The sequence below is a fragment of the Ornithorhynchus anatinus genome, chromosome X1 (assembly GCF_004115215.2).
Source record: "Ornithorhynchus anatinus isolate Pmale09 chromosome X1, mOrnAna1.pri.v4, whole genome shotgun sequence".
Classification (NCBI taxonomy): Eukaryota; Metazoa; Chordata; class Mammalia; order Monotremata; family Ornithorhynchidae; genus Ornithorhynchus; species Ornithorhynchus anatinus.
In genome coordinates this window covers 74,790,989-74,805,139 of record NC_041749.1, presented here as the reverse complement: position 1 = coordinate 74,805,139, position 14,151 = coordinate 74,790,989, and the positions used below count along the sequence as shown (strand labels likewise).

The 14,151-nt window shown below is 41.5% G+C and overlaps 1 protein-coding gene across 1 annotated transcript in view; it reads left to right on the top strand.

Annotated features, from left to right (window-relative positions):
- CACNA1D (calcium voltage-gated channel subunit alpha1 D) overlaps nt 1-14,151 on the top strand; it is a 428,992-nt gene that overhangs the window by 321,430 nt on the left and 93,411 nt on the right. The window contains exons 11-17 of the mRNA XM_039910398.1: nt 3,257-3,344; nt 5,418-5,444; nt 7,990-8,150; nt 9,170-9,395; nt 9,541-9,748; nt 10,843-10,963; nt 14,029-14,143. Of these exons, the coding sequence (XP_039766332.1) occupies nt 3,257-3,344; nt 5,418-5,444; nt 7,990-8,150; nt 9,170-9,395; nt 9,541-9,748; nt 10,843-10,963; nt 14,029-14,143 (946 nt within the window). The remainder of the gene's footprint in view (nt 1-3,256; nt 3,345-5,417; nt 5,445-7,989; nt 8,151-9,169; nt 9,396-9,540; nt 9,749-10,842; nt 10,964-14,028; nt 14,144-14,151) is intronic.

Genomic DNA, 14,151 nt, shown 5'->3' with positions numbered 1-14,151 from the left:
GAGTGATTCAGGTATCCAATATCACTGTGCAGATTGAAATCTAAATCCAAAAACCTCTTTTTGAAAAAGAAGAGGGTGGGAAAGGTAAAAAAACATCTGTATGATTCTGAGCCCATTTTCTTCTGTACCAAAGAATTTAAGAGTTGCTGCTATCAGCTGCCCTATATTAGGAGAGCCATTCAAACCTACAGAAATGCCCCCCCCCCAAAAAAATTATATTCTACCTTGGGGGTTGGGTTGACCTCACTGTTGCCCTCATATCCCCATTCAGTGCTCAAATCATATGAATATAAAACTCTATTTCACTTAATAAATCATAGGTAAAGTTGTCTAAGGGGTAGAGGGCAGGTTCCAGAAGATTGGGTTTTTTTAATGGCAGAACCAGTAGACTCAGAATTGTGTGTGGGAGTAAAAGATTTGAAAGTGAGATGGAGTAGAGAGACACACAGTGTGGGAAGAGAGAAAGATTGAGGAAACAGAAGAGACACAATGTACCATGAGACTGGAAGTCAGGTGAGGAGGAACCCTGGCAGTTGGTCCCCTTCAAATTCCCAGGGGTCTTGCAAGTGTGGGGCTCCCTATCCATATATCCCTGACTTCTGTCTGTCATTTGTGCCTACATACAGGAGGGCTTCACTGTGTTCTGGTTGGATAGGAAGGAGCTGGTGGCCCATTAGTTGGTCTCTCTGTACACCCAGGAGCCCTGGAGGTCACTTACAACATTTGTCTGGATGAAAATCATCAATTTGAATTTTTTATTCTAGTTTTCTGGAAATGCTTAGAACCTTTTAATGGCTATTCTTAGAGATCTTGTTTTGGTGAAAAAAAGAAATGCTGGGGCTTTTTTTTCCCCATTGCTTATGGATTTGGGATAAATTTTAGCTTTAATATAATCTGTCATTTAGATCATCTTTACGAAAAAATATACTGCAGCCACTGTGTTCATCGGTAACTTGAGATGTGGCCTTAGTAGGCCTCTCTAATATTTGTTTTGCCTAAAATCACTGCAGAGCCATAATCTGTGACCCTGACATTTCCACATGAAGTAGTTTGTTTGGCAGAGGTATTTTTTTCTTGTGGAAATCATGACAGGTGTGCCATGGAGCTGAATATTAACTCACCATCATCTTTGCAATGCCCATTTAAAGAAAACAGTTTTGAAAATGAAATGCCTACCATTTAATGGGAGATCGCTGGAAAGAGGCTCATATGCCCTCCACATTTCTTGTGGTGCTGGTGGATGAAATGAGCCCCCATTTCCCTGGGAGAACTCTGTGGCTGACACAACCATTTTGCCACCACCAAAAGTTTGGTTGTAGTTCTCACCCTGCCTACCTATACCTAGCCTCTGTGCTGTCCTCTTTGGAAGTTTTGCATTCACCTGCATCTCTATGGAAATGTAACATCATGACGGAAACAAATACAGCAGTTGGGCCTTGGGCTCTTTTGATAGAGTGGCTTTTTGAAACCCAGGTTTTTAGAGGAAAGAGACATAAATGGATTCTTTGATATTTGTGCAATTGCATGGAGATTTGGTGCATCATTTTCTCTTTACTGCAGTGTGGTGTGTTTCAAAGTTTGAATTTTCCTCCACACCTGCATGTAATGACAAAATAATCAGGAAATGAGGTCTGAAATATTTTCGTTTAATTTTCTAAAGTGACAGAAAAGGCAAGGGGGTGGGGTATGGGAAAAGAACAGAATGCCTGGCACCATACGGGGCTGAAGGGGGAAATTCCGTCTCCCAACTCTGCGTGGCATGAAGGGATGGGGCTAGCATGGTCTAGTAAGATGGCTCTCATGGATCACAATGTAGTAGATTCTCACTATATGAATATTATATTAAGAGGATTTTGTGTTTTGAACCATAAAAAATCCTATTCCCCCCAGACTGGTGGGGTTGAAGAAAACTTGCCTCAGGTTTCTATTTTGCCCTGTTTGAGGATTGCAAACATTTGACATTTAATTGGCACCTACAGTGATCTAGGTACTATGGAAGTTAGTGAGTAGAGCTTAACAGAAGACCTGGGACAACTTTCAAATTCTCCCACCAGAAATGAGTTTAAAGTTTTATTAGCCAAATGTATATTGCTTTCTTTCAAGTACTTGGGGGAGGAAGAGACTTCATTTTGAGGGGACTAATTATTTTCCCTTTGGACTGTAGCAGCTTAGAGTAATAACTCTTACCAGGGAATAGCTCTCCTGTATGCGTGGTCTGATCCCTCCAACTCCCTTGATAGTTGTTTTCTTCCACTTGTCCTGCGTTTAAGTTCTTTGGTGAAAAGGCCAGGAGATAGCCTTACAGAGAGCTTCCGACAATGTTTCGGGGGAGATGGTCCCTGAACCAATTTTCTTTAAATGCCAAAGGTAATCATAATCTGTACTTCCTAGTAAAACTTGTTATTTTCCACTTGAAGGAATGCATATTAGCCTTAACAGCCCCACCCAGCTATTGTTGTCAGCAGTTCACTGGAAACCAAATGCTGCCGTGGTCTAAAACGCTTTTAAATTCACCTTAAAGAAGGGAGCTAAACAAGCCCAAACCTTGGCAGGGAGACTGAACTATTCATTCAATGGTATTTATTGAGCGCTTACTATGTGCAGAGCACCGTACTAAGCGCTTGGAATGAACAAGTCGGCAACAGATAGAGACAGTCCCTGCCGTTTGACGGGCTTACAGTCTAATTGGGGGAGACGGACAGACAAGAACAATGGCAATAAATAGAGTCAAGGGGAAGAACATCTCGTAAAAACAATGGCAACTAAATAGAATCAAGGCGATGTACATTTCATTAACAAAATAAATAGGGTAATGAAAATATATACAGTTGAGCAGACGAGTACAGTGCTGAGAGGATGGCAAGGGAGAGAGGGAGGAGCAGAGGGAAATGGGGGGAAAAGAGGGTTAAGCTGCGGAGAGGTGAAGGGGATGTGGTAGAGGGAGTAGAGGGGGAAGGGGAGCTCAGTCTGGGAAGGCCTCTTGGAGGAGGTGAGTAGTGTTGCCCTTTGGTAGGATGGTCACTTTTAGGATGAAGTGTGGCTTGGGTGGACTTTTTCAGTTGCCTTGATAGCTTGCTCAAGTGAAAGCAACAGTGAAATATCAATTTTCAAATTTCCAGACACTAGATCTTCACCGAGATGCCATGAACCACTCACCTCCACTGTTCCTCTCCTTCTAATACCCTGCTGTCAACCACAATTAGTAGTTTTTACTCATTACAACCCCTAGACTAAGACTTCCTTTATTTCATCACAGCAAGTATACCCACCAGTGAGACTGAATCCGTGAACACTGAAAATGTCAATGGAGAAGGAGAAAACCAAGGCTGCTGTGGAAGTCTCTGGTAAGTACGGAATCAAGTGTTAGCCTAACATCACTGAGAAGATAGTCATTTGATTAAAATTTGAAAGTTGTATTTGATGTTTAGTTTCTCAATGTTACAATTTCAAATGGCTAAGCTCGCATTTGTATGAAATCCAATAGAATTGTCCTCGAGCTCAAAGACAGGGCTGCTGCTGATGTTTATTAAGCACTTACTATGTGCTTAGCTCTGGGCTTGGTACAAGAAAATATTGTATCCATGAGTGTATGCATCACATTGAGAAACCTTTGCATTCTTTGTCCAAAAAAACAACAACATGGTAGTGCATTTTTTCTAGCAATTTGGAGTGAGCATTGCGGGGAGAGGTCTATCCTACTCCCAGGACAGAAGCATGAGTCGTTCTTGTAGTCAAGTGGTGATGGTTTGCTCTGAGTCATCCATACTCTCACCTAATGCCCCCATGCCCAGCAGCATGCCTTATGAGACAGCTGGTATGGAGAATGACTGCCATCTGAGATTGAAGAAACAGAACATCTTTTGAGACCTCAGTAGCTGCAGGCGCCACTATGCCTTCACCCATGTCATAGATCATTGTTGAATATGATACTCGGTGTGGCTTAGTAAGGGTTGGGGCAATCTTTTCCATTTTCTTGCAAAACCAGAAACAAAAACCAAACAAAGAATAACAGCAACTAAAACAGAAACACTTTATGAAATATCCAGTAAATGTTGAACTGTCAGTCTAGCTGGTACATGCCCAGGGCTATTTATATGTATATGTGTATATAGCCCCCACTCTACCAAAGCAGGTTTGTGCACCAAGCTCTCACCTATCCCAGCACTGAAGCAGCTAAAGGAGCTTGGGTGAGGTGAGGAGAGGGAGCCAGGCCTCAGTGAAACCATTTTCAGTTATAAGGAAATATACAACCTGGCAACTCAGCATGATTGAGGAGGTGCAGATGAAAACCTAGTCTTTGCCCCTAAAAGTGATTCAAAAAAAGTAGAAGTACCAAGTCATTGAAAGTAGATGGAAAGATCACTATTTCAATTAGAGAAGCAGCGTGGCTCACTGGAAAGAGCACGGGCTTTGGAGTCAGAGGTCATGGGTTCAAACCCCGGCTCTGCCACTTGCCAGCTGTGTGACTTTGGGCAAGTCACTTAACTTCTCGGTGCCTCAGTTCCCTCATCTGTAAAATGGGGATTAAGACTGTGAGCCCCACGTGGGACAACCTGATTCCCCTGTGTCTACCCCAGCGCTTAGAACAGTGCTCGGCACATAGTAAGCGCTTAACAAATACCAACATTATTATTATTATTATAAACCATAAATAGTGATTGTTTTAGCACTTTTTCAGGTTGGAAGGTAAAAGAGAGAATTGTGATTGATTTTAAGATGTTAAATGTAAAAGTATCAATTCTCCTGAGTGAATTTCTGTAAATACAGTCACTAAATAATAATGCTAACATTAAGAGCATTTTTTTATTCAACAGAACCCTAACGTAATTTGCCAACCACCACTTATAATGAAGAACTTTAGCTATTTTGTGTGTGGTTTAGGCTGATGGTACTTAGAACAGGGTGGAATGTCCTCCATAATGCATACTGTGGATACCTGTTGTATTATTATACATCATTCGTTGCTATTAAGCAACTTTCATAGTGGCACAAAACAGGTATTTTTTTCCTGCTGAGAGCAGGCCTAGTGTAAATAGAATATGACTTTCTCCAGTGCAAACTCCTCATGTTCTTAAACGGGGGCAGAAGAATATTTGCTTATCATTTGGGTTCTTGATTTATCATTTGGGTTCTTGATTTACAGTGTGCACTGGGCTGGCCCCAGTGCCTAACCTAGGGAATGAAAGTTCTCTGTTAGGCAATAGCCTCTCTTAGCTCCTATAGACAGGAGCTTACCATCTTACGTTCACTCCTTGGAGTTGGAGAAGTAGCCAATGATCAGGCTGTCCCAAAAAGCTGCTGGCCTGCTCAGTGTTTGCTTTTGAGCATATCCTTGAAAAAAGACAAGAAGTTGGAAAATGCTTTTGTTTTAGGTCTTCTTGATCATATGATTTATTTTCTGTGTGTTTTTTTTCCAGTCAAACCATCTCAAAATCCAAGCTCAGGTCAGTATTTTTCCCTCATTTTATCTATTTTTCCTGTCATGAGTATACTGGTTATTATCCCCAATTACTTGCTGGCCAAGTGGCACTTGAGATTATTTCTTTGGGAAAGCCGGATTCAGATGGTGAATGGAGTCGAGCACTTACTCTAACAGTATCTAAGAAGGCAACTCAGTGAGGCTGAAGATTTGGATGCTCATTCTGACTTTATCATTACCCTGATAAGTGACCTCGGGCAAGTCACTTTACTTGTCTGTGCCTCCTTTTACTCAGTTACTGCCGCGTATGTGTGTCTGTATTTGTGTGTTTGATCCAAGGAGAGGTGCCAAAACACTGAGTAATAATTATGGTATTTAAGTGCTTACGATGTGCCAAGCACTGTACTAAGCACGAGGGTACATGCAAGATAATCAAGTCCCACATGGGGCTCACAGTCTAAGTAAACGGGAGAACAGGTATTGAATCCTTGCAGTTGAGGAAACTGAGGCACAGAGAAGTTGTGACTTGCCCAAGGTCACATAGACAAGTGGCGGAGCTGGGATTAAAGCTCGGGTCTATTTAGTTGCCATTGTTTTTTACGAGATGTTCTTCCCCTTGACTCTATTTATTGCCATTGTTCTTGTCTGTCCGTCTCCCCCGATTAGACTGTAAGCCCGTCAAACGGCAGGGACTGTCTCTATCTGTTGCCCACTTGTTCATTCCAAGCGCTTAGTACAGTGCTCTGCACATAGTAAGCGCTCAATAAATACTATTGAATGAATGAATGAAGGGTCTCTGTGACTTACCAGGGCCCATGCTCTATCCATTAGGCCATGCAGCTTCAAAAAACTGGCCCTCTTCCCATTGCAGGTTAACTTGACTCCCAACTGGAATGCTGTAGAGCAGCAGGAGAGAGAGAGGTTTTAAAAGCAGAAACTCTACCTCCTTACTCTGATTTTCAATGGCTGTTGGTTTCTCCGACACCTTCCCTGAACCTTGTTGTCCACTGTGCCCCTCCCAGAGAGGGGCAAAGGCTGCATAATTTTAGCCCTGTAGTAGCCTCTCTAAACGCCATAGGGATGTTGGGAGGAGAAAGTGATATAATCAATGTGCGAGTGTTTTGGAAAAAAATTAAAGTACTCTGCAAATTCAGGGTAGTATTATAATTATTAGTAGGTAAAAAGGGGGGTTTCACATCTATGAACACCTTTACTGCTGCTGCTCTGGAAAACAAGGTAATAATAATAATGTTGGTATTTGTTAAGCGCTTACTATGTGCAGAGCACTGTTCTAAGCGCTGGGGGAGATACAGGGTAATCAGGTTGTCCCACGTGAGGCTCACAGTTAAGGTACCAAGAAGCAGTGTGGCTCAGTGGAAAGAGCCCGGGCTTGGGAGTCAGAGGTCATGGGTTCAAATCCTGGCTTTGCCTCTTCTCAGCTCTGTGACTTTGGGCAAGTCACTTAACTTCTCTGTGCCTCAGTTACCTCATCTGTAAAATGGAGATTAAGACTATGAGCCCCGCGTGGGACAACCTGATAACCTTGTATCCTCTCCAGCGCTTAGAACAGTGCTTTGCACATAGTAAGCGTTTAACAAATACCATTATCATTAATTATTCTTCTGCTGTAAACTGAAGAGTAGACTCAGAATGACTTCTTTCTCTACTGTTTGAATATAATTTTCATTATAGCATCAGAGCTCCTTTTTGAGCAGTTTTGATTGCAGAGCATTAAAACACCATACAACTCATTCCAAATTTAGACCTACCAACCACGCCATGCCAGGTGTTAAGCATACTGATGCCTGAGCAGGCAACACCGTTATGCCAGCTGTTTTTCTGTATTTGTTGTTCTTGAATGCCACAGCACTGGTAGAGCTCATGATGCTTTCAAGAAATGGGTCTCCATGTGATTTTGAAACACATTCATGGTAAATCTGATTGAATGAGATATTATTTTCCATAATTCCAAACAGGAGCTTTAAGTGGGTGGGGGAAGCTCACTTCTTGACTGTTTAGCTAAGCTTATTTTATTTTTAAGAAAACACGATTCGGTGTTGGCTCTGCTCACAAGAGTGTATTTGAGCATCACTAATTACAAAGGGCATTTGATGACTCAGCTCTAAACTTCATGTCCTATGAGTAGTGACAGCTCAGCTAGGATTAGAGAGAGAGGAATTAAACAGAATTGAAAGTTACTTCATTTAGCCACATCTTTTTAAAAGTGCTTCTGCCTAATGAATTCTGCTGTAATGATTCAGAATTCAGAATTTCAAGTCCATACGTACACTGTGGTGAGTGTGTTTGAGCAAGATGGTTCCTATACACCTGTATATATTGTCTCTACATATGTACATATTCATGTGTATAGGACTACACAAAAAAGCTAACGTATATTTTGGTATGACTTCTAAATGACAACACAATCCCCATTTGTTTTGAATCTTGTGAAATTTCTTCTGTCATCTTGCCATCCAGATTGTTACAGCCGGTTTATTCCCAAGAAAGTTTGATTTCTGTTCAGGTGGTACATTTCCCCTCCCAGGCTTAACATTATTTTTTTATTTCAGTCGTCGCTGGCGTCGTTGGAACCGATTTAATCGAAGAAGATGTAGAGCTGCAGTAAAATCTGTCTCTTTTTACTGGCTGGTGATTGTCTTAGTGTTTCTCAACACATTAACTATATCCTCTGAGCATTACAATCAGCCTGATTGGCTGACACAGATCCAAGGTACAAGCAGAGATCATGTTACGTTTGTTCCAAACTATGAATATGTAAAAACTTGGCTTCAATTTAGTTTTGTTACTTTTTGTTACTAAATATCAGAATGTTCCTATAAGGAAAAGATGTAAGGAATGACCTAAATATCTGGAAGGTTTTCTCAGGAGTTTATTCTACATGCAGAATCTGCAATATCAAGCATCCAGTTCTTGTGTCATTATACCGTAAGCAAAATCAGACATGCCTTTAATAATGCTGTCTGAAATATTAGTGGATGGGGTAACTGACAGAAGAGTATGCTTTGAATCTCCGCAGCAGAAATCCAGTTGGGGCCTTAGCTATATCTTATGACTACAGTATTATTCATAAATATGATAGAGAAGCAGTGTGGCTCAGTGGAAAGAGCACGGGTTTAAGAGTCAGAGGTCATGGGTTCTAATCCCGGCTCCACCACTTATCAGCTGTGTGACTTGGGGCAAGTCACTTAACTTCTTGATGCCTCAGTGACCTCATCTGTAAAATGGGGATTAAGACTGTGAGCCCTACGTGGGACAACCCGACTACCCTGTCTCTACCCCAGCGCTTAGAACAGTGCTCTGCACATAGGAAGAGCTTAACAAATATATCTGAGAAGCAGCATGGCTTAGTGGAAAGAGCACGGGCTTGGGAATCAGAGGTCGGGGATTCTAATCCTGATTCCGCCACTTGTCCTCTGTGTGACCTTGGGCAAGTCACTTAACTTCTCTGGGCCTCAGTTACCTCAACTGTAAAAATGGGGATGAAAAAATGTGAGCCCCACACGGGACAATCTGATTACCCTGTATCTACCCCAGCGCTTAGAACAGTGCTCTGCACATAATAAGCGCTTAAATACCATAATTATTATTATTTATTATAAATGATTGAACAAGACATCTGCTCATGATGGCGGATGTGTAAGTGAAGTGGGATGAAGAACTGAAAAAATTTGTTTTAAAAGATTGCATATCGTGAAGCTACCCATATCTCTGAACTGCTTGTTTTTCCAGATATAGCAAACAAAGTTCTGCTGGCCATGTTCACCTGTGAAATGTTGGTAAAGATGTACAGCTTGGGACTCCAGGCATATTTTGTCTCACTTTTTAATCGCTTTGATTGCTTCGTGGTATGTGGCGGCATAACAGAAACAATATTGGTGGAATTGGAAATTATGTCGCCCCTGGGCATCTCTGTATTTCGGTGTGTGCGACTGCTGAGGATTTTTAAAGTTACCAGGTAAGATGCAGCACTGCATTCTTTCCCTACAATTTTTTTTTCTCAGTACTTAAAGTGGTAATCAGCAACATTCTCTTGGAATGTTTCATCCTGCACTGTTATTTTACAGGTTTTTTTTTGTGTTAACACACATTTTAATTTATAGGCACTGGACATCCCTGAGCAACTTGGTAGCATCCTTGTTAAACTCAATGAAGTCCATTGCTTCACTGTTGCTTCTGCTTTTCCTCTTCATCATAATCTTCTCATTGCTTGGAATGCAACTGTTTGGCGGCAAATTTAATTTTGATGAAACTCAAACAAAGCGGAGCACCTTCGATAATTTTCCTCAAGCTCTTTTAACTGTATTTCAGGTAATTCCCCACCCCAACCTCCTTATATGGCATATTATGAGCAACAAGAATGTGCAGTTTGTCTAATCTCCTTAAAACTCATAATGAATATTTTTTTTTCTGTTTTTAAAATTCTCAATCTATGCACTGAATTCTGATAATACTTTCTGGTAATTTGGTACCATTTGTTATCATTTGTTCCCTATCTTATTTAACCAATCTATGTAATGTGGCTTTCATGTTCTCTCTCTTAGTTGGTTTTTATGTGTACCAGATATATTTTTTTCAAACATTAAGTTGAGATGTTTTTCTATTTTAATTTTGAATAAGATATTTCTATAAATCCTTGTTGTCTCATCTAGTCGAGTTGTCTTAATAGCTAGGTTCTAAGGCCACAGAGTCAATAAAATTACCTAGACAAATGAAATAGTGAAGCCTATCATTCTGAATGTATTATGAAGGATAGTTGTGCATTACATGCCTGGTACTTTGTTTTTAACTCTCATTCAGGTGTAGATTCCTATGGGCCTCTGTTTGTTCACTTACTCCAGCATCTGTGAGAGTACATCATCTCACTGGGTCTCAGATGGTTTGAAGAACTACTTAGCCAATATCAGAAGAGGTGTTAGTGTTTGTTTGTACTGTAAACCTTCTTTTGCTCTATAGGATAGCCAGCCCCAGGCTCAATTCTATTGTGTTAGGCCTTCTAGAAATGCCTGGACGAATCTACTACTAGTAGCAAGTCCAGAAATGAACTTGTGACTCCATTCCACATATTATTTGGTAATTGTTTGAGTCCCCAGTTGAGATTCTGAGAAGGGGAAAAATTAATTTGAAGTACCTAGTGAAAGTAGGATTCAATGTTTAAGACAATTGTAAATTCATTCATTCATTTAGAATTCACTGTCAGACTCAAAGCATATAGGAAAAGAAATAAACCAGTTTCCAGAAGACCTTGTTTTGGATCAAAATTGCTTGAAATGTGTATAAGTAATAAATAATGTAGCATGAAAATAAGTAGTTAAAAGTAGGTGAGAAAATGACAAAAACTCTATTGTGAACAGAGCAAGTAGAGAGGTTGTCTTCTTTCAAGGATAACCATTTTTGCTATTTAGATTCTAACAGGAGAAGACTGGAATGCTGTTATGTATGATGGGATTATGGCCTATGGGGGCCCATCCTCTTCAGGAATGATAGTCTGCATATACTTCATTATCCTCTTCATCTGTGGTAACTGTATCCTTCTAAGCTGTCAAGCAATAGATGAAGGCATTTTTATCTAGAGCAGTGCTTCTCAAACAAAGTTTTGTTGGGTCTACATATGCAGCCACTGCAACATATTAGTCTCCCAATAGTCTTCTTGAAACCTACCATTCCAGGGGCCATAGCACATATGTACTGCAGTGGGCTGGGGAAGTAAAATGTGGGGCATTAAAAACAAGCAGAGACTACCAGGGGAACATCACCTCCCCCTTCCTTCACCTCCCCCCCATCCCCACTCCTTCCTCTTCCCACCCCCTGATTTCTCTCTTGTTTCATGCCACTTGGACCCTCTTTTATCCCCTCTTTATGCTCTCTTCATTTCCCCCTCTCCTTCTGTTCTTTTTCCCCCAATGGCACCATCTTGGGACCAACTGTACAGGTGATCCTGCTTATGGGCTCTTTTAAGATCACAAAGAACTTATCCCTTTCTCTCACCCATCTCTTTTTTTCTTTCTCCCCTTTGTTGTCATACCACGGTCATAGCTGTTGCTGCTGCTGGTGCCAACTCACTTTTTCCTCCTCTACCACTCTCTCTGGGTTCTCTGTCCCTCGTGGCTCTAAGGCCAGTGTTTCTCCAGTGCAGTCCCCTTTGCTGGTGGCCATCCTTCAAAATGCTAATCTAGAACCCTAGCCAAATGGTTGAAATATCCCCTGCTGAAGCTGATTACTGTTTCTGGCCAAGAGTGGCTTGATCGCCATCCTTTTCATTTCATCATTAACTCTCATTCCATTTTATTGGGAAGACGATATAGAATTTGGCTATGCCGTCTGGCTATGAATCAAGGCAAGATAGCAACAATGAAATTTATAGAAAATGAGCAGAACTTAGGAGAACTGTCAAATTGATAAGGCTATTGAGAGTGGAAAGGCAATTGCAATACCAAGGCTGTTTAGTTTTCAACCTCACTCTAATCGAAGAGTGACAACAATCTCTAAGACACTTTTAAGGCCACTTATCTCGGTTTGCTGTCAACTCACACTGATGAAAACATCTGAAGCTAAATGATTCTCCTACAAGATCGGGGCAAGACCATCAGAATTTTAAGAGTTCTGTTGTGGGTCATGACAGACCCGAGGCAGAATCCATTTAAGGATCCAGCTTTAGGCAGTGGAAGGGTGGGTTAGAACCCTTCAGTCAGAATGGCAATCTGGGCTTTTCTAGCTGTGGGAGTTTCTAGCACAGCCAGAAAAACGTCATGTGGCCACATGACTAACACCCATCACCAATCCAAAAAGGCCAGTTCTGAAGCATTGGAAGCTCTGGTGATTGCCTCCAGCCGTCATCACAGCCCACTATTGCTACTTGGGCCTGGCCAGGGAGACTCCCTGTGCCCAAGCAGTGACTGAGACTCACATGATTTGGGCACCAATGGTAGCAGGATTCAGAGAAAGGGGAATCCAGTCCCAGCCTGGCTCCTGCCGCTTGGAGGTCAGATGTACAGGGCCTTTGTCTTGGAGCGGTTTCCCCAGCACCAGGAACCTGTGAGCAGGAGATCCCAGGAGCAGCAGCAGCAGTAGTGGCAGTGGCAAGTTCATTCATTCAATAGTATTTATTGAGCGCTTACTATGTGCAGAGCACTGTACTACATGCTTGGAATGTACAAAACGGCAACAGATAGAGACAAAGAGCTGAACTGGAGGGGGAGCTGCTGCTCTGATGGAGAAACACTGCAGGGAAAGGGCAGGCAGGATCCTTTACTCAGCAATCCGTGGTGAATCATGAGTGTTTCTGCTCCCCTGTCTGCCTGTCCCTCTCTCGTTCTCTGCACCATTCTCCTTCTCTCAGTTACTCTCTTCTTTACCTTTGTCCCTTCCCTATACCTGGTCCTGCACCTCCGTCTGTCTCTTTCTCTCGCTGCCAGCCTGACTCTTTCTCTGCCTCCCTTTCATAACCATTTCTCCCCCTTAATCTCAGACTATTGCCCTTCCACCCACTTAATCCCATCCTACTTTGCATTTCAGAAAATGTAACTACTCTTTACTAACTAGAGGGGAGAGAGTTTATATCCAGTAGGAAGAGCAGGGTAAAGGGTAGTAGGGGGAAAAAAAAATTCCAGGGACTTCCCTACAGGAAGGAGTTTGTGATCTTGATTTGAAATGTAATATCTTTTTTGATATACCTCACTCCAAATAATGTTTGGATTTAGTTCCCTATAGTAAGGATTAATCAGACTTTTATGACCTCTTGCTACTTTGAGGTTTCCCTTGTACATGTCTGGGAAGTTTTTTTGGTTTTTTTTAACCTTGAATTGGCCTTTCCTATCTCTCTGTCAACCCTTTCGTTGTGATGGGGTAATCCAGAATAATTCCTTGTGGAACTGGTAGGGAAAATAGGGCATTATTGGCGGAGCAAGGAGAAATTTTAAATTTCATTTCTTCTCAAATTATCATTTGCCAACATCTTCTACCATATTTACTCACATAATTGACTTCACTGCAAAATTTTCCCATTCCAATTTTTAAGGAGAAATTAAAAGATTATTTTTGTAAAATGTGGCACTGGTGTGCACTGGGGTAGGAAGAAGAGAAGGGCCAGAATGTGCCAAAGCAGAGTCAGTCCTGCACCAGGGAGGGAGTTTCTTTACTGAGATGCACAATGCAGGGCAAGGAGAGGGGTTAATTCATAAAGTGCCTATTGCGTGCTACACTTGGGATGGTGTAATAGACATAAGAGATGCAGTCTCAAATGTCCTCTGGCCTTTCCTCTTCCTTCCCCTCCTTCCCTCCTCCCTTCTTTCTTCCCCTTTTTTTTCCTCCCGTTTACCTTATTGCTGGACTTAATTCTTCTATGACCCATATAGTAACCCCACCCCTCTTTTGTGTTGCAAAAATTATGCAAATATGCACTATGCAAGTAAATGTTTTATATGTTGATGATTCCCCATATTTTTCAAAGTAAATGCTGTATTCATTATTAAGCATACAGGACTGTCAAATCTTTAGGAACATCTTCCATAGCATTTGCATTGTCATTTTACCATGAGCATCATATCTAACAAAATACCAAAGTGTGTAACCCTTAAAATTATTTGAATTAGACATTCTGCTAAATGTCTTCTTGGCTATTGCTGTGGACAATCTGGCTGATGCTGAAAGTTTGAATACTGCTCAGAAAGAAGAAGCAGAAGAAAGGGAGAGGAAGAAGATTGCCAGGTAATCTT